The sequence below is a fragment of the Cebus imitator genome, unplaced genomic scaffold (assembly GCF_001604975.1).
Source record: "Cebus imitator isolate Cc_AM_T3 unplaced genomic scaffold, Cebus_imitator-1.0 Scaffold378, whole genome shotgun sequence".
NCBI classification, from domain to species: domain Eukaryota; kingdom Metazoa; phylum Chordata; class Mammalia; order Primates; family Cebidae; genus Cebus; species Cebus imitator.
In genome coordinates, this window is record NW_016107693.1 from 1,112,580 (window position 1) to 1,132,330 (window position 19,751).

General features: G+C 39.9%; 1 protein-coding gene across 7 annotated transcripts in view; it reads left to right on the plus strand.

The window, feature by feature from the left end:
* The window catches only part of LOC108288585 (probable ATP-dependent RNA helicase DDX60), a 271,788-nt gene that overhangs the window by 155,316 nt on the left and 96,721 nt on the right, over positions 1-19,751 (plus strand). Inside the window, exons 1-3 of one of the 7 annotated variants that reach the window (XM_017507561.2) lie at positions 11,358-11,512; positions 17,708-17,801; positions 17,990-18,059. The exons of 3 other annotated variants lie outside the window; for them this stretch is intronic. In XM_017507561.2, the coding sequence (XP_017363050.1) occupies positions 17,798-17,801; positions 17,990-18,059 (74 nt within the window). In that variant the 5' untranslated portion in view covers positions 11,358-11,512; positions 17,708-17,797. Of the gene's footprint in view, positions 1-11,357; positions 11,513-16,366; positions 17,802-17,989; positions 18,060-19,751 lie in introns of those variants that run through there. 3 more of the 7 variants (XM_037731050.1, XM_037731051.1, XM_037731052.1) reach the window with 3 other exon arrangements.

The window sequence follows — 19,751 nt, forward strand, 5'->3', positions numbered from 1 at the left end:
ACCATGTTGACCAGGATGGTCTCGATCTCTTGACCTCGTGATCCACCCGCCTCGGCCTCCCAAAGTGCTGGGATTACAGGCTTGAGCCACCGCGCCCGGCCGGTAAATCTTTTTTTTATTGCATTTTAGGTTTTGGGGTACATGTGAAGAACATGTAGGATTGTTGCATAGGTACACACATGGCAGTGTGATTTGCTGCCTTCTTCCCCATCACCTGTATCTGGCATTTCTCCCCATGCTGTAAATCTTAGGTAAACTTTCCAACCCCATCTCAGTGCAAGGCTTTTTAGAAATGCTCTCTCATTTAATATTTCCTTTAATAAAACATTACTCATTTCTATTTGCTGTTGGCAACATTTAAAAATGAATAAAAAAATGTTTCCCTTCCTCTTAAAGTGTATAAAAAAAAAATACAAGTTTTCTCTTCTACCTCTCAGGAGGTCCAGCCAAGTCTTATTATAGGCAGAGTTCTTTGTCCCAAAGAGAAAGTGACACTTTGTATTTCTGAATTATAGGAATAAAAAAATTGCAAGTTTAGGTGTTAAAACCCTCAAAATGACACAAATTTATATGTATGATGGAAACACTTCGAGAAGCATCAGATGGGGTTGATGCTTCCAGGGGAGGATTCTGGTCTCAGTCTGAGAAAGAGCTGGGTTTTCAGGGCCTGGAAAAGCAGGTGGGTGGTGGGTTCTGTGACTGGCCAGGGTGCTCATGCAGGACAGAAGAGTGTCCATGCGTAGCAGGCCTGGGCATAGACTGCTGGGCTCTTAGCATTAAGCATCATGCCCTAGTAAGCTGCAGTGAAGGTGGTGGATGCCACTTCTTTGTAATGTACCATGGGGATTAGAACAGTGAGTCTCATGGTGAACCTGAGTGGACTACTAACCAGAGGAGGCCTCACTTGACTGGGCTCCCTGGTCCCTAAACCCTGGTATAAGGCCAGAGAAGGGACAAATCCAAAAGAAGAAAAAAAAAAAAAGAAAAAAAAAATGCTTATTCTCCTGAAAGGTCTCAAAACTGGAAATGATTGCATTAAAAAAACATAATGCAACATGACATTTCTTTCATTCTGTACAGAGTGGAGAAAAACATACCTGTTATAAAATATTGCAATGCAAGAATATGAAATACAGAAGTTCTCGTCCTTAGAAAGTTTACACCAGACGAAGCCTCTTAAGTTATTATAACAAGGTTGGACTGATTCATTTAGAATGAGATTAGTGCCTGGAGAGTAATACAGAGTTACAAATTAGTTTTTCAGATGCTGTCAGGCTAGGCAGGTGGAGTGTGCCTATAGACCCAGCTACTTGGGAGGCTGAGGGGGGAGGATCCTTTGGTGCAGCCTGGGCAACATGCTGAGACACTAATCTCTAAAAGCCATTTAAAAAAAAATGTCTTGAAGAGAGACCCAGATGACCAAATGGGAACAGCTTTGTTCTGCATGTCCCAGCAAGACCAATGCATAAGGCGGGTGACTTCTAGATTTCCAACTGAAGTACCCAGTTTATCTCACTGGGACTGGTTAGGCAGTGGGTCCAACCCACAGACAGTGAGCAGAGGAGGATGGGGCATCATTTCACCCAGGAAGTGTAGAAGTCAGGGGACCTCCCTCACCCTGCCAAGGGAAGCCATGATGGACTGTGCTACCCCGCTGGGTTACTATGCTTTTTCCACAGATTTTGCAATCTGCAGATCAGGAGATTCTCTCATGTGCTTATACCACTGGGGTCCTGGGTTTCAGGCACAAAATGGTGTGGCTGTTTGGGCAGACACTGAGCTAGCTGCAGGAGTTTTTGTTTTGTTTTGTTTTTCATACCCCAGGGGCACCTGGAAGCCCATTATTAATGTCCACACCCTAAGCATCTCCCATCCATATGGGATTGCATGTACCCAGCTAATCTCCACAGGGCCAGATACCAGACAATCAGGGGCAGCCCCTCGGCCCCAGAACCCACTGAAATTATTCAAACTAGCCACTCCAAACTGCTTTTCCTTCTCCGTCTGTTCCCTCTCACAAACCACAGTATAGCCCTCATTGGCAGACGCCTCTCTCCTGCCTCTTGGCCAAACCCGTGCTTCCTCTGAGTGACCCTCCAGGTGGTGTTCCCCTAGAGAACTGTAACAACATCGAAAAACTCTTTCCAGCCTCCCTCTCTCTTGCTCTGCGTCTGGCCTTCCTGTGCCTCACCCAGGGTTGTATGGTTAAAACGAGTGTCTCATGCATTTCCACATGCACCAGGAGCCCACTTCCCTGTGTAGCTGAGGCTGGGAAGTGAGGTGAGCAACCTTTTGGTGGGATCCTGATGTGGCTTCCAAATAGTTACTCCTTCTTCTAAAAAGTCCTGCTCTTTTGAAGCTCTTGACGTTTGAGTTGACTACTTTTTTAAATCAAGACTTTGGATTCAGTTGAACTTGTGGTTCTTTTTCAAGTCCTGTCATTACCCTGGGGGACATCATCACTTGCTTCTCTATTTATGCTACACCTTTGCATATTGCTTAGTACTGATTCTGTGATCTGTTCACACCTGTTGCTACTCACCTTGATTCATATTCAGTCCTTTAGCTTCACAGCTGCATATGGATGTGATCTGCTTCCAAATCCCAAATCAAAATGTATGTCAGTTATCTATTGCTGGATAGGAAATTACTACCAAACATAGTGGCTTAAAACACTTGATCTTAGACAACAGGCTGAGAAGTGATATAGTGGCTTGAAACAATATGTACATAGGAATTTATTATGTTTTTACCCAAAGCGCTAAAAGTGACCCTAGTTGACGTTAAATCCCTGAAACAAGGTGTCACGTCCTCCATTCCATGCCAGCTACAGTCTGTAGATTTGCAGATCTGTGGATTCATTTATAAGTGTACCAGTTTCTGCACAATTTAAATGTTCACACTTTAAAATGTTCATGCTTTAGGCTGGGTGTGGTGGCTCACGCCTGTAATCCCAGTACTTTGGGAGGCCGAGGTGGGAGGATCACCTGAGGTCAGGGGTTCTAGACCAGCCTGGCCAACAGGGAGAAAGCCTGTCTCTAGTAAACTTACTAAAAATTAGCCAGGCACAGTGGTGGGCGCCTGTAATTTCAGCTACTAGGGAGGCTGAGGCAGAAGAATCTCTTGAACCTGGGAGGCAGAGATTGCAGTGAGCCGATATCACACCACTGGACTATAGCCTGGGTGACAGAGCAAGACTCTGTCTAAAATAAAATAAAATAAAATAATAAAATAAAATGTTCATGCTTTAAAATGTTCATATCCTTTGACCTATTCTATTCCACTTTATTCTGAAGACATATGTGAAATCATATTCACCCCAACATTATTTATAATAACTAATTGGAAACAACATAAATATCCAATTTGTGAGATGGTTAAGGCAATAAATGAAAATTTTCAATGGTCATAGAGAATGATATAGCACAGTAAAAACTCATTACTGAATGCTAATGGAAAGAAGAAGAAATTATTTGCATTTACAGTATGATGGCATTATTTAAAAATGTAAGCATCTTTTTTTTTATGGCTGAAGGCGTTAATGTTTTACATTGAGTTAAAATAAAGGATAACATATTGACTAGATGAAAGAGTTTGATTTTCTACTTTGTTTTTCTCCACTAAAGGGAAAAGGAAAATCTACCCAAAGGATTGAATATTTAAAAATGGCTTTAAGACTTATTTGACATAATGCAAAATGCAGTGTTTTGTTTCTTTTAAAGTTTCCATTTTACATGCGATATAGAGTATTTGTCAAAGGAGATAGCCAACTTACAAGCCAAGAGGTCGCTGCTGGACAACTGTGGACTGCTGTGGAACAATTTCAGAAGCTGCTCAGAAGTCCAATGCAGAAAGATGTGCATGTCACTGCCTGGGAAGCAAATAGGAAAGAATATGACAAAGGAGGAAATCAGCTGTTGAACCAAAGAAGTAATTAAATATTTAAGAAATGCCAACCACCAAAGACAGTTGTTCCGCTACTTAAAATCCTGAGGTCTGTTGCCTATCTGTTGCAGCTTGCTCGGAACTATTTGTGGAAAGAATTTCTACAGAACTGGCATATCCTTAGCCCCCAATGTTTCCTCTCATTGACTGGTCAACAGGTGTTGAAAAAGCTTGTGGCAGATATGTCACAGATGGATTGCGCTCATTTTAATTTTACACCTGCATCTGTGGTTTCATTTGAATGTATTCTTAAAAAAGGAAATTTTATTTGTTTCTGTAAATAAATTGTTGTTGACATAATCACTTTTTTATAGATACACATATGAATTTATGAAAAGCATAGGTTTATTTCTGATTTATAAACGTAGTATTGAAGTTATGACTACACAATTTAAACCTAAACAAAATTAATAGAAAATGAACTCTCTTTGTAAGGAAAGTTGTTGGCATAGTAATTTTAAGAAAGCATGCGGTTATCTTGGCTTTGTAAAACCTATTGCAGCTGGAGAAACAAGTAGTATTGAATTTTCTTACAAAGTCACATGTCAGGTAAAGCTTTTGAAACAGCAATCACATTGGAATCAGAGAAAAATCAAAACCAAAGCAATATGGTAATAGTGGGTCATAGCCCAACTCGCCATGTTCTTAAACCTTGAGAGAATGAATGCCTCCCCACACACTTAATGCTGTGAGCCCCTTTAAGGCCCTCATACATAATGCTCCAAAAAAAAATGACTGGTTCCATCCAACCAGAAATGTGTTTTAAAAATCTGCTGTGACAGATTTCACTGACGTGCTCTGTTCCGTGTGTATTTCACCAGACTCTTGACTGCAATTTGCCTTTACCTCTGAAGGGACACAATACACCTCTACCAGGCCACTCATGGATACCTCGTCAGCTTCTGTTGCACTGAATCTTTGCAAGCAAGATCTTAACTGCTCCTACCCTACTCCAGAAGCACAGGTATGATATTGCATTGACGATATCCTCCTCTGCAGAGATTCATTTGAATCACTCATTCAAGACATGCAAATACTCACAAAGCAACTTAAAAAAAGGGATGGGCCATTGCTTCATGCATAAAGTGTAAGACGTGCCACGTTGGTTAAATTCCTGAATATTATTTGGTGGACTGAGGACTGCTCCATCTCAGACGCTGTCAAGATGAGCAGAAGGACATAACTATCCCTCTCTAACATCTTTTAGTCCTTTTGAGTTCTGGAGGCAACATATTTTGCATTTACAAATTTTACTTAATCTCGCTAATGCTGTTAGCTGAAAATCAGCCCACCTTAAAAAGGGCCCCCTCCAACAAATGCTATAAAATTTGTCCAAAGAAATGGGCAGCACCTCTGTTAGTACCCTAAGAGAATTCTTCACTGTAGAGGCTTTAACAACCTCTTCTCATGCCTCATGAAGTCTCTGAACCACTTGTTATGGCCATAACTTGCCCGTGGACTTCTGACAGAAGATATTGCCCTTCCTCAGCCTTGTACTGTGCACCATAGTGTTGGCGTTTTACTGACCACATCCTGGGCTCTCTCGGAAACAGAGTCTCTCACAGCCCCCAAGCCTGTGACCTTTTCTATTCAATTTCCCATTATGCTTTGGTCTTGGAAGCAATACTCTACAACTTGGCTCTGCTATGAAGGCCTCCTGGATGCAGGATGGAACCAAACTTGGCCTCTTGGGCATAGCTCACTTGTAGAAAGAGGTGGTTTCCCCAATCCTGAGTCTTGCCAGATGCCACATTGCTGGAGAAGGCCTCCACACTACCTGAGGAGCCTCTTGGATCAACTGAGTGAACAGAAATGGGAGTTCGTAGAGTTAATGAATGAAATCGCCACCACTATATGTGCTGGAGTTCAGTGGAATGTGGTGGCTTTCCATCTCTTAACCAGGATGTTCCTAAAAAAGGATGAAACCCAAGCATCAGCACAGTTGGCTAAACTTTGGACGTCATCTCAGCATTAGATGTTCTCATCAAGAATTGGTCCCATCTGTCCACTGTTACATATTCTTGGGCCATGGATAATGAGTTCCTTCCTTTTGGGTAAAAAGCTCTGGAAATCTCGTTTCTCACTAATATCCAAAATATAAATTAAGGTAATAGATATCTGTATACATACTAAGGCCACAATACAGGCCCTCACCAGGATATTCCTTATCCCCTTTGGAGTTAGAGACATTAACGATGGTGAGAAAAGTGTATTTCATGTCTCAGAATATGTAACACTGGGTTCTTGAAGAAAGCATTCAGTGGAACTTCCACCTTGCATATGTATCGGTAGCAGTCGCTTTAATTTAAGAGGCCTATTGGGCAATCCAAAGAGCTCTTATTAAAGTTACAAAGTGGCCAATAGATGTCCTGGTGGGTGTCACTGCTGCCATATGCATGCACTAATTAAAGTAAATTCACCACCCCTTGTAATATGCACTCCCCATTCCAGTGACACAGGGGTCCCTTAGTTGTTTTTATTGGTCACAATGGGGGCACCTCTAAATTTTATGTTCTTGATTTCCATGTCACTATTTGATCTGCTCCCTCCCAGTCTAGTAGCTGCTTTGCTTCCTAGGAAAGCCCTTCTGCTCCCAGAAAGCCTCAGACATCATCAGATTTTAAGTGGATGGAAAGGCATTGTATCCTAAGGCCAAAAATTTCATGTGCTTGCCCCATGTGAAGGCTGAGGCTCCTTTGCACCTCCCGGGACCCCAAAGACCTAACCGGTAGTTCTGGGCTCTCACCAGATACACTCTGCACCCACCTGGCTCTTTCTTTCAGCCGTCTTAGTTGCACTTAACTTCTGGATTTCACTATCTTGTCAGCCAGCACAATTATTCCATCAAACAATCACACCCTCCTGTGGGAAACAGGGAGCTCCCCCATCCACTGGTAATTCCAGAGCCTGCCTCCCATAGTCCCTCCTTTTTCACTTTGCTCCTGAGTCCCATCCCATGTGGCAATGTATGCTGCACAGTTTCCTCCTCCCTGGGCTGGGAGGACATGTGACTAATAAACTGCTGTCAATCTCATCAGTCCAGGGTCAAGTGCCATGGGTGTGGCCATCCCTTAACCATAGGGTGGGAATCACTTCCTCACCAATGGAGAGAAGAGAAGGTGACTCAACTAGTTGGAGTGTTCTAAGAAGAGAAGAAATATTGATAAGAAAGTTTAAACCAGAAGCAATGAGCGTACATTGATGTGTTTTCTGACAGGGTCTTGGTGTATGCAGTTTTACATGCTAGAAAAATGCAGCAGAGTAGAAAATGAATTGCAGGGACAGGTTGGAGACTGGAGGGAGTCAGAAAGTGAAGAGGTTGTTTCAATAATCCAGAGGAGAAATGATGAAGCTTGCTCTGGCCTTTAGAAAAATGGAAGAGACAAGAGATTCAGGATTCTGTAAATGGAATTTACTGGGATTTGAGGGAGATGGGGATGCAACAGTGGCTCCCAGGCTTCTTGAGCAATAGTTATGTGATGAAGCCACTGATCCTTGCAGAGAAGGTGGGAAGAGAAATTGATCTGAAGGAGAAGACTGTAACTGAAATCAATGGAGAAGTGGCTCTTTGGAAGAGAGGGACTGGTTAAAAAAAAAAAAAACAACTACCTTTCTAATGCCTAAGAGGGGTGAATAAATCAAACACGGACTACACAAGTGTTGCTTGGATTTGTCAATTAGTGGATCCTCATTGGATCTCTTTGACAGAGCATTTCCAGATCAGACTTAGGCTGATGGGCCTGAGACGTTTGAAGGGAGGTGAAAAAGTGTAGACAATGAGTGAAGACCACTACAGGGCACCATGCTGAAAAAAGAAGGGTTGAAATAGAGCATGACATCGTTTTTGTTACTATTTTACGACAGAAGTGACTTGAACCTATTAGAGGAATGAATACTATGTTTTAGTTGACAAAGAGATGTTAAAATATACAACAAACTGAAGAATGACAGGCGAGGGTGCTTGAGGAGAGCTCCTACATCAGATCTAGAAGGCTAGTTAGGTTGTGTATGAGTGGCATGCTGTGTGTTCTGCTTAAAATCTGTGTAAGACTGGAATATGGAGTTATCAGAAAGTTGGAGAGAATTCTCCTTGAGAAAAAAGATGTTTATTATTATTATTATTTGGTTTGCATCTACATTAAGCACACAGATGCTCTATTATTTAAAAGACGTGAGGAGAATGGTACAGTGCTGAGTTGTAACTGTCATTGCGAAACCTGCAGAAACCTGCGGGGAACAGAAAAAAAGGTATCAGCTGTGTTATGAAACAGTGCATTTGATGAGACCGAAACTGGGTCATTCCCCTTGGTGGCCAGGTAAAGAAAACTTGAATGAATCAGGATTAACAAACTGTATGCAAGTGTAGAGGAAAGTCAGTAGGTTCAGGCATCTGAACATGTTGATTAGAGGAGAGTGGAAGTGTTGGCTCATGGAGTTCACTCTGATAAGACAACAATTTGGGGGTTCTCAGTGGTTAGAGTGCAGGGCATAAAGGGAGGGGTCTGAAAAGTGAAAATGAAGTATGTGATCATCAAGCTTCAGAACAAAGTCCAGGGTGTGGTCATGGGAGTAGGCTGTTGAAGTGAAGAAGAAAAAATAGTGTAAAGTCTCTGTGTGTTTACATAATTTGGGGTGGAAAATGGAAGAGGATGAGTCAAGGTTTTCTTGAGCTCTCACCTGATAAAACTGAAGTCACTGAAAGTCAAAACAACCATAGCACATCGTATATTCTAAAAAACTTTATAATTGAAGCAAGATAAAATCATTTGTCCAGTAGCTGAAACACTTTCAGTTGTAGAATCTGAAGCATTTGATGAAATTATGTAATAGAGAATATTATAGATAGACCATTGTATTAGCCCAAGTTTTGAATCTTAGTACCATTTACTGGCTGTTTTATCCCTTGAAGCTTTATTTTTCTTATCTACAGAATGACAGAAATAATTGTACACACCTCATGAACTTGCTGTGATAATTAACATGATATTAGCATATTGCTTACTGCATAGTAGCCTTCTGAATTAATTTTACCTCTTATTATAACACAATCCATTATATCTGCTGCTGGCAAATATGTTATTCATTTCCCACAATATAGTTTGCAATACTGTGTTAGTTTTCTATGGCTGCTGTAACAAATTACCACAAATTTAGTGGCTTTAAGAGAAGAACTTTGTTCTCTTATAGTTCTGAAGCTCAGAGGTTCACAATCAGTCTCTCTGGGCTGAAGTCAAGGTGTTACCAGGGCTGATTTCTGGAGACTCTAGAAAAAAATAATGTTTCCTTGCCTTTGCTAGATTCTAGAGGCCACCTAACTCCTTGGCCTCTGATCCCTTCTACTGCCTTCAAAGCCATCGGTGTAGTGTGCCCACCTTCTGTACTGCTGTTTCTGTCATCACATTGTCCTCTCGAACTCCTGTCTCCCTCTTATAATGGTCCTTCTGATGACCTTGGGCCTACCTGGATAATCCTGGGTAACAGGTCATCTACTGTTCTAAAACTTCTTAATTTAGTCTATTCTGCAAAGTTACTTTTGCTATGTAAGTTACCATATTCACAAGTTCCAGGAATTAGGGCTTTGGCCTCTTTTGGAGAGAGGAGTGCAGGGTTTTTATTCAGCCTACCACAGGCAGGTAGGTACATCAGAGGTCACAGTGAAGGGGACAGGAATGTTGGCTGATTTAAATCATGTGTCAAATTCTGGATTCTTTTATTTTCTTTCTTAATCTCATCACTTACAAACACATGAATTTCTAAACAAATGAATAAACAAATAATTGCCTGATGGATGTGAGAAATGTCCTCCCTTCCCATAACCCCCTCTTTTAATAATTTGACTCTAATTTTTCACAAGACAATGTATCTTTCACTACTCTCTCTGGTCTGTGTTCCCAGTGAAGTGGTGCCTGGATCTTTGCGCTCTCCTTTCTTTCAGACAAAGCAGGCTGTGGCTTCTAGTCACCCTGATTATCTAAATTCACTGCTGTCTCCTTCCTCCACATTGTCTTCCATTTCCAATATATTTGCACATTTATAGCATTGAGGAAATTAAGCATAATAGGACATTGAAAAGAAACATGAGTATTGAAACCCACATTGCAAGTATCAACAGGCAAAGATCAAGAGAAAGTTTCATCAGTTAAGGCAGAAATAAATGTGACCCTACCGCATTTTTCAATTTAGTTTTTAATGGTGTTTCTTGGCGCATGAAAGTATCAATTACAATTTATACAGAACAATAATCATCCGCTTCTCATGACAGAAAATGAAAATTCATGTATTGTTACATACTTTCTTTTTTCTTTTTGCATGCAAGTAGAAGCAGCAAGATCTCACATTTCATTGTGGGGTTTCAGATTCCATAGTGTCTTTTACATTTTATCTATTTCTAAATTCCAACTCTTCTTCATTTCATCTTGTTTAGATGTTACAGGTTTTTTCTCCCTCAATTTACTCTACATTTATGCCCGAATTCCAAAGCCCATTTTTATTGCCTCTGTTCTCTCTGTTTTAAAGTTTTATTTTATTTGTAACTGGCTGATAATAATTGTACATATTTCTGGGGTACAATGTGACGTTTCAATACATGTATACACTGTGTGATGATCAAATCAGGATAATCAGCCAATCCATTACCTCAAAACTTTACTATTTCTTTGTGATGAGAACATTCAAAATTCTCTCTTGTAGCTATTTTAAAATATGCATTATTGTTAACCATACACACGCTACTGCACAATGGAATACCAGAACTGGTTCTTCTCAGCGATTGTAACATAATGCCCTTTGACCAACGTCTCCCCATGCCCCCTTTTTAAGATTCTCATTGTGGAACCTGCAGGAGCTGGCGGGCTGGCCTTCTGGACCCTCGCTTCTCCCCACTGTAACGCCTGTTACACGCAAACTGTTGTGGGTTCCTGCCAGGCTTGAAGAAAATGATCTGAATTTCTTCCTCCTTTTCGTTTTATTTTGTTGGTTTATTTTGTGTTTTCTTTTCTCCTTTTTGGTGGTATTCAGAGTGGGCTGGGCCCCTGGGCGAGACACAGCTACCTTTGTTGACATCTTTTTAATACCAGGAACCCAGCGGCTTTATCCACTGAGCGGCTAAATGAAATAAAGTAGAAAAAAAAAAAAAAAAAGGAAAAAAACCAAAAGCATAAAAAGCCACAGCAAATTTTTTGATGACAATTGAAAATAAAAGTTTCCTTGTATTTAAAAAAAAAAAAAATTCTCATTCAAGGGAGGATGCTAAGCTTTCCCCAAACCTGCCTCGCTAATTCGTGCCGAACTGAAGGAAGGATGTTAATCTTTCCCCCAAACTTGCCCGGCCTAATTGCCGAATTCCTCCCGAAGGGAAACTGAAACCTAAGCGCTTCAGAGAGGAGAAAGGAAACCGAAACCCCCGCCCTCGACATAGAGGGCCGTCCGCGCGGCAGCGAGCGCCAGTTCCAGCCCAGGTCCAGGCGCCCTGGAGCCTCCGCCGGGCTCCGCGCGGGTTCCCGGTTCCAGTCCTCGCCGCGAGGGCGCAGCTCGCGGATCTTTGGCCGCCAAGGGTCCGGCGTCCGCGGTGAGGAGGGGGGCTGCCCCTCGGGAGGAGCCTGGGGCGGAGCGTCCGGCGGGAGCTCCAGGTCTTCCTCCTCCGTCTGTGGCTCTCGGGGAGGAGGTGGTGGCCCGGGAGTGCTGGGAGCGGGGCAGGAACCTGCGGAACCCCCTGCTGGCCCGGGGAGGCGCGGTGAGGGCTGGGAAAGGGGCGTCGCCATGAACCCCACCAGAGAGAGAGAGAGGATTGCCTAGGCCTCGAAGGAGTGCTCCTCTGCCAAGGTGGGAGCTGGGTCTTGGAGGCTGAGGGGAGCTAAGGAGCATCAGATCTGAGCGCAGCCTGGTGCTAAAACCTGGACACAGGCATCAGCAAGCAGCTCCCTTCTTCAATCCCTGTACGATCAGAATCTGCATTTTGTTTTTCACATAGAGACAGGGGGTTGGGGGGGCGTTTCTCCATGTTGGTCAGGCTGGTCTCGAAATCGCGACCTCAGGTGATCTGCCCACCTCGGCCTCCCAAAGTGCTGGGGTTACAGGCGTGACCACCCACCGTGCTCATCCCAGCCCAGAATCTCCATTTTAATAAGATCCCTCAGGTAATTCCGATGCATCCTTAAATTTCAGTGGCTTAAGAAAATAGTGGTGTATTCCTTACTCCAATAACTTAGGGTACTTTATTCGAGGCCAAGGGGCAGGTATTAGTTTGCTATTGTTGCATAACAAATTATCACCAACTTAGTGGCTTACAAGTTTACTATTTTATGATTGCTGTGGATCAGAAGCCCAGGCATGGGTAAACTGAGTCCTCTGCTCAGCATCCCATCAAGCCGAAATCAAGGTGTCTGTCAGAGCTGTGGTGTCATCTAGAAATAATAATGGGATGCATTATTTCTAGAAATGAATCATTCCTGTGCCTACTCTTTGGTAATACAATGATGCAGTACTTAGAAGAAAAGCAGGATAGTTTCTTGATTCCATAAACCATTATTTTTCATATATTGTCTTCAGATGCTATTGCTGGACTTCCTGCTGTGAAAGATGAAGAACTTAACATACATATTTCTTTTTCTTTTTATTCATCTGTTTGTGAACTGCCAAGTTGGTTGATTATATTATTATTTTTATATTGTCAAGGTTTATCACATTTTACAGTATTTTGTGACTTTAATTCTTGTTGTTTTTATGTTGAGTCAACAGTAAAAAAAAGTGAACAGCAGTGGCAAAATTATGAGTATGTACATATTACTCAGGGTAGAAGCAATCTGTGAATTGCTAGGCTAAGACATGTAGTTCTATATCACTAAAACTACTGTTTGAAATAGACTTTTAAAATTTGAAGTACAATGGGTTGTCGTTTTTCTTTATAGCTTTGTTTAATTTTTCTGAATCATGAAATGTTTCATTGTGTTTTGATTGTCTTCATTCTTGGTGTTTTCTCCCCAATTTTCTGTATTATCTCTTTAAATAAAATTATATATATATACTTGGTATTGTGGAAGACACTGTGGCAGTTCCTGAAGGATCTAGAACCAGAAACACCATTTGACCCAGGAAACCCATTACTAGGGATATACCCAAAGGATTATGAATCACACATACACACATATGTTGATTACAGCACTATTTACAATAGCAAAGACTTGGAACCAACCCAAATGCCCATCAATGATAGACTGGATAAAGAAAATGTGGCACATATACGCTATGGAACACTTTGCTGCCATAAAAAAGAATGATTTTATGGCCTTTGCTAAGACATGTAGTTCTATATCATTAAAAGGGACATAGATGAAGCTAGAAGCCATCATTTTCAGCAAACTAACACAGGAACAGAAAACCAAATACCATGCTTTCACTCATAAGTAGGAGTTGAACAATGAGAACACATGGACACAGGGAGAGGAACATCACACACTGGGGTCTGTTGGGGGGAGGGAGACTAGGGGAGGGAGAGCAGTAGGATAAATAACTAATACATGGGGGGCTTAAAACCTAAGTGACCGGTTGACAGGTGCAGCAAACCACCGTGGCACGTGCATTCCTATGTAACAAATCTGCACATTCTGCACGTGTACTTGAGAACTTAAAGTAAAATTTAAAAAAAGATATACGGTTGGTGAAATTTATAACTTCTTAAAAGTCTAATTACATCTTTTTGCCTTCTCCATGAATTGAATCAGTATTTAGATGCAGAATTCTAGGTTCAAATTATTTTCTCTTTAGAAATTTGAAAATGTTTTATTTTATCAAAACATCCAGGAATGTTGCGTATTTTAATTAGTTCTGTGTGCCAGGTATTATTTTAATCAATTTGTATCCATCAGTTTATACATTTCAGTAGGCTTGAAAACACAATCAGAGGTGAATAATATTATTGTTCCAATTTTGTAGATGAGTAAATGGAAACTCAGAGAAGGTAAATAATTTGTCTAACCTTTGGAACTGTAGTATGTTTCAGAACCAAGATTAAAATGGAAATGGTCTGCCAACAGTGTTCATGCCTTAAACCAGTTCACATATGGCTTGACTTCCATTTCTTGGTAGCTTATCAGTCTTTCTCTTTTTCTTGGAGCTCTGAATTTTAACAAGCTGTGCTTAAGTGTAGTTTTCTCTTTTGTCATTATTTCTACTCAGTAGTTGGAAAACATTTCAATCTAAATATATTATGTTGTTCTTTAGTTCTGGCCTAATATTGTTATATTACTTTAAATATATATCTTTGATCATTTTTATCCCTACTCATTTTGGAATCTTAGTTATGTCCTATTAGAATTACTAGTAGGTGGAGAAAGAGCTTATTCACTTACCTTCATATTTTTTAGAATTTTTAGAAATTTTTCATCTCTTTGTCTTTTACTTCTATCCTTTATGAAATTGCCTGGACTTTAACCCCCCAGATCACTAACTTAAAATTCCACCATGCTCATTTTATTTTTCTGCACATGACTTTCTTCTTTGTAAAATTATGTTTTAAATTAGTACGAATGCTTGCACGCTTTCACTTTCTCTAGCAGACTGTTATTATTTTATGATAAATATTTTTAATTCTTTGAAAGCAGTAATTAGAAAATCATGAAGATCCATCTGGTTTCTTATTTCTGCTTTTTTCTGTGCCTCAAATGTCTGCTGGTACTAATTTGTGTATGTGTTTGTGTGTGAGTCTTCAATCATCAGTTGTTACAGGGGGCTGGATCACTACTATGTCTCTCCCTTAAATGACAGAGAAGACATGGAGATAGGGACAGTGAATTCTGCTTAAGTGTTAGGGCGTGCATGTGTTGGTGCAGAGGTTAATAGGGTAGCTGTAGTATAGGGTTTGTAACAGGAAAGCCTAGGGTATGTAAGCCTAGTCTGGTATAGGGCATGTAAGAGGAAAGCCTATTAGGCTTTACATATCCTGTCTTACATACCCCGTCCTATGCTATGTAGAGAAACCTGTAGGATCTCAAACTTGCCATAGGCAGGCTATAGAATCCCTTGATTGTCAAAGTAAGGAGGGATTACCTACTAAGGCAGTTTTATTTTGCCACCATATCTATTGTTGAAACGTTTCACAGTGTTTAACAGGCACCCACATCTCATTCATAGTTACAATTATTTAATTTTAAAAATGTATTATCCCTTTTAATGTATATATATCATTTCTTAAAATAATTTTTAAATTGTCAGGACACAAAGAGTTATTAATTTGTTTGTAGCTAACTACTAAATAAGTGATGAAACACTTAGGTATTGATTTTGTCCTAGGAGTGGCATAAAGAAATTCCTGAGACTCTAAGAGCATCGTGAACACCTGGGAACCTGGTGTTCATTTAATTTACAAGTAGAATCTGATGCTATTCTTTCCGAAGTTTTCTGTAATATTCTTGGGGTCAATTCTCTCTTGCCTGTTCAGTTCTCACTGACTCTTTCTTTCCATTTGAGCTTTGTGCAATTTGGAGAGTTGAAGAAAGATAGTATGGCCAATGGGTGACTGAGAGTGTTTATGAAAATACCTAACCTCCTTACCTGGAGACAAGACTCTTTATAGTTTGATTCTTACTTACCTTTCCAGTGTCATCTCCAATGCATCACACTGATCTATGCCATGTAGAACAACCCGTAGCATCTCAAACTAGTTTCACCACTTTATGCATTAAAATGGTGCTGATTTTGCTACCTGAAAAGTAATTCTCTGTATCTCTCACTTTCCCCAACATACTTCATAAGTCTGCATCTTTTCAACCTGTCCTTTAAACCTCAGAACACAGGGCCCTGATTCCTTCATTCTGATTTAGGAACTCCCTCTCGATGCTGTGATGGCTTCCTGTGCCATTTCTGCTAGAACACAGCAAATTAGACTATACTGTGTGACTTCATTATCTTTAAACCTACACCAGGTCACACAAGGAGAGAATCATGCTTCATGCATGTTTGCATATATTTCAGCAAGTGGAATGTTTGGTAAAGTGTAGATACTCTATAATCTTTGAAATAAAACAGTAACGGGGTGAGTGAGAGAGACTCCTTATGCTCCTGTATGCATTAAGTATCCCTGAACATCCCAACCCACAGTAATTCCATTTTACTTTAAACTTATTTGTCATTACAGCCATATACTTCCTTGCATTATTATTGTAATATTTAATGTCAGCATGTGATCACCATTGTGTGTTCCTTAAGATTGTGGAATAGGAATCTTTTCTTTTCTTTTCTTCTTTTCTTTTCTTTTCTTTTCTTCTTTTCTTTTCTTTTCTTTTCTTTTCTTTTCTTTTCTTTTCTTTTCTTTTCTTTTCTTTTCTTTTCNTTTTCTTTTCTTTTCTTTTCTTTCCTTCCTTCCTTCCTTCCTTCCTTCCTTCCTTCCTTCCTTCCTTCCTTCTCTTTCTTTCCCTCCCTTTTCTCTCTCTTTCTTTCTCTTTTTCTTTCTTTCTTTCCCTCCTTCCTTTCCTTTCTCTCTCTTTCTTTCTTCCTTATCTATTGATCTATCTTTATATCTATCTACAACCTATCAATAAATCATATGTGTATCTACCTATCTGTTTATCTGTTTCACAGCCCTAACATATTGAATGGCAAATGTCTCAATATTTGGTTTCCATGACAAAATACTCAAGTGCATTTTCATCTACCTCTTTAGTATTTCTTTCTGTATTACCTTTGCAGATTCTTCCTCCTCTCTTGCCATATATTGAGTATTAGTATCTTTAATGCTCAGATGACTTACCTCTTCAAATCCAGCCCAGACTTTGTATTTGACCTCTAGATTTGTATATTTAACTACTTACATATCTTGACTTATGGGAGACCTTGAAAGCAAGTCAATTCAGGTGATTCACAAATGTAGTGACACGTAGCCCTGTTCTAAGGTTCCCAGCCCAGGAATGGCCTAGTCATCCATACTGTTAATTGAGCTAGAATCTTGTGTCTTCCTTGACAACACCCTCTCCTCTCTTCATCCACATCCAATCCAATTCCAAAGTATGTCAAACTCATCTCCTAAATGTCCTTCAAGAAGATCTACATCTCTCCAGCTTTACTATCTCAACTACCATCAAACTATATTACATCAAATTGTCATCATTACTCTCCTGCACAGTAACTTTCTCTCTGCTCTGCTAAGAAGTTTGCTCCCATCCTATTTATTCTCTATATTGTAGCTGGACTAATCTTTTCAAAATGCAAAGCCAATCACAATGCCACCCGCATAAAATCCATCAATGGCTAATTTTTGATTCCAGGACAAGAATACAATTCTATAACATGACTTTGAAGGCTCTGCATGTGCTTATATCTCTCTAGTCCTCTCTAGCCTTTTCCTTAATAGTCTCTACTCTAGCCCTACTGGCTTCTTTCTGGACCCAATGCCACCCACAATCCTTCATGCCACTGAGCTTTACACATGGTATTCTGGTATTCCCTCTGCCAGAAATGCTACTTTTTTTTTTTAATCTTTTTTGCCTAATTAATTCTTGTTTATTTCTTAGAACTCGGCTCAAGCATTATTTCTTTAGGGAAACTTCCTCTGACTTCTTGACTTTGTCCTTTTTGCAATGTTCTGTTATTTCCATGATTATCTGATTAATAATGATCTTTCCTGATAGTTTTAAGCTCTGCGAGAGCATGTTGATTTGTTCATTCTTGTATCCTTGGTGTCTAATATTTTGCTTTACATGTAGTAGTCAGTCAATACATACTTGTTACGTAAAGACTCATTTTCTTCTCTCTCTTTTTTTTTTTTTTGTAGGACTGCCATTGTTATTAAGAACTGTCACTTAGAGGTACCAAAGTACAAGATATTTGCTACCGTTAATACTTGCTACAGGTAGCAGCAAGAATGGGTAATTTTCCACTTAAAATATTTATAGATTATAAAACAATGATTCTGTAAACTACATAGATTTACTAGAATTAAAAAGCCACATTACTGCTTTACTTTCTTGAATAATAACTAAATGATAGCTGCTATAAAAAGGACCAATTGAAAAATAATCCATTGTCTTTCTTTCTTTCTTTTTTTTACATTTAGAAGGACATGTATTTAAAGAATTTTCAAAGAAAATGTCCCAGTTAATTATGGATGAAATGCCAAAAGCTGAGTGAGTATTATCATAGTAATAAAGATAGGAAATCATCTTATCATATTTCCTGTATGTCCATTTGGCCTTCTACTGATATATAGACAGTTGAGCACTCAACAATGTTGGGGTTGAACGTCCTGAACTACCATGCAGCTGAGAATATATGTTTAACAATTTTTTTATTATTGTTAATTAATTGATTCATTTTTCTATTTTTTTCTAAGTTCACGCCAGACGGACAAAGAGATAAACTTGTAACAAGGGCTGAGTAGGGTACATTCAACACACGCCTACAGAAGGATCATGTTTAAATTTTTACTCCTCCAAAACTCAACTACAGTAGCTTTCTCTCTGCTCCACCAAGGAGTTTGCACCCTTCCTATCTATTCTCTGTATTGTAGCTGGACTCGTTTTTTCAAAATGCAAAGCCCATCATAATGCCACCTGCTTAAAATTCATCCGTGGCTAATATTTGATTCTAGGATGAAGAGAAAATTCTAAAACCTGCCCTCAAAGGCTCTGCCTGCCGTCTTATTTCTTTGATCTTACTATAGAAAATTAAGAGAATCACATGAAAGCAAAAATGTATTTATTAAGTGGGAGTGGATCATAACAATAGTGACATCTTCACTGGCACAATCCTCCCAGACTTTCATGATGCTCTCTCTATTCAGGGCTCTCTTCCATAGATTCTTTCCATAGCTTACTGTGTGTAATGAGCCTTAATGGTTCTTATGACCCTCTAATCTAAAGGCTGAATTAAAGACATTTTGTTTGAGGGCGAGTAGACCACTTCAACATCTTTGGTATTCAATTTATGTAGTTCTAGGTGGCCAGGGACATTGTCCAATATCAAAAGAACTTTGAAAAGCAGTCCCTTACTGGTGAGGTACTTCCTGATTTCAGGGACAAAGTATCAATTGAACTAATCCAGAAAATGTGTCCTTATTGTCCAGAGCTTTTTGTTGTACCCCTGTTGCCCAGGACTTTTTGTTGTACAACTCAAGTCTGGCAGCTGCTGTTTATCTTTACCCTTCAAGTCTCAGGAGTTAGCAGCTTTATAGATAAAGGCGGGCCTGAAGATAAAACCAACTGCCTTTGCACAGTGCAGAGTTAGCCTGTCCCTTCCTGCCCTAAATCCTGGTGCTCACTTTTCTTTCCTGCTAATAAATATTCTTTGTGAGTTTTTTTTTTTGTTGTTGTTGGACCCTTTCGTCTGCATTAAAAACCTATTTAAGGAGATATCCTTTCCCCTCAGTGATTTTCTTCTGCCTCTTGTTTGGCTGAAGCTGCTTCTCTCGTTCTCCTCACATTTGTAAAGCCAAACGTATTACTAAAATGAGCAAACCATACTGTGCAGGCATTAGATTTTCCAGCTTTAGCTCTTTTGTCTTCCTTTTGCTTTGTTGGATACTTTGCTTTTTCTTGAATCATATTAGAGTTTGTCAGTTTGCCTTTTTAGGCAATCCCCCACTCACATAAAAGCTCCATTTTCAATGTGAGATAGTTCACAAAAAAAATGCAAGATTTTTGTGACTGCTGCTACAATGCCTTCACTAATTTCTTTAAAATATTTATCTTACGATGGTCCTTACCTTAGGTTCATTTATTTGGAAGTGGTGGGCAGCTATAGCTGAAAGCATCAATCCGTGACACATTTCAAGCAATTCGACTTTTTCTTGTGATGTCACGACTGTCTCTGCTTTTTGG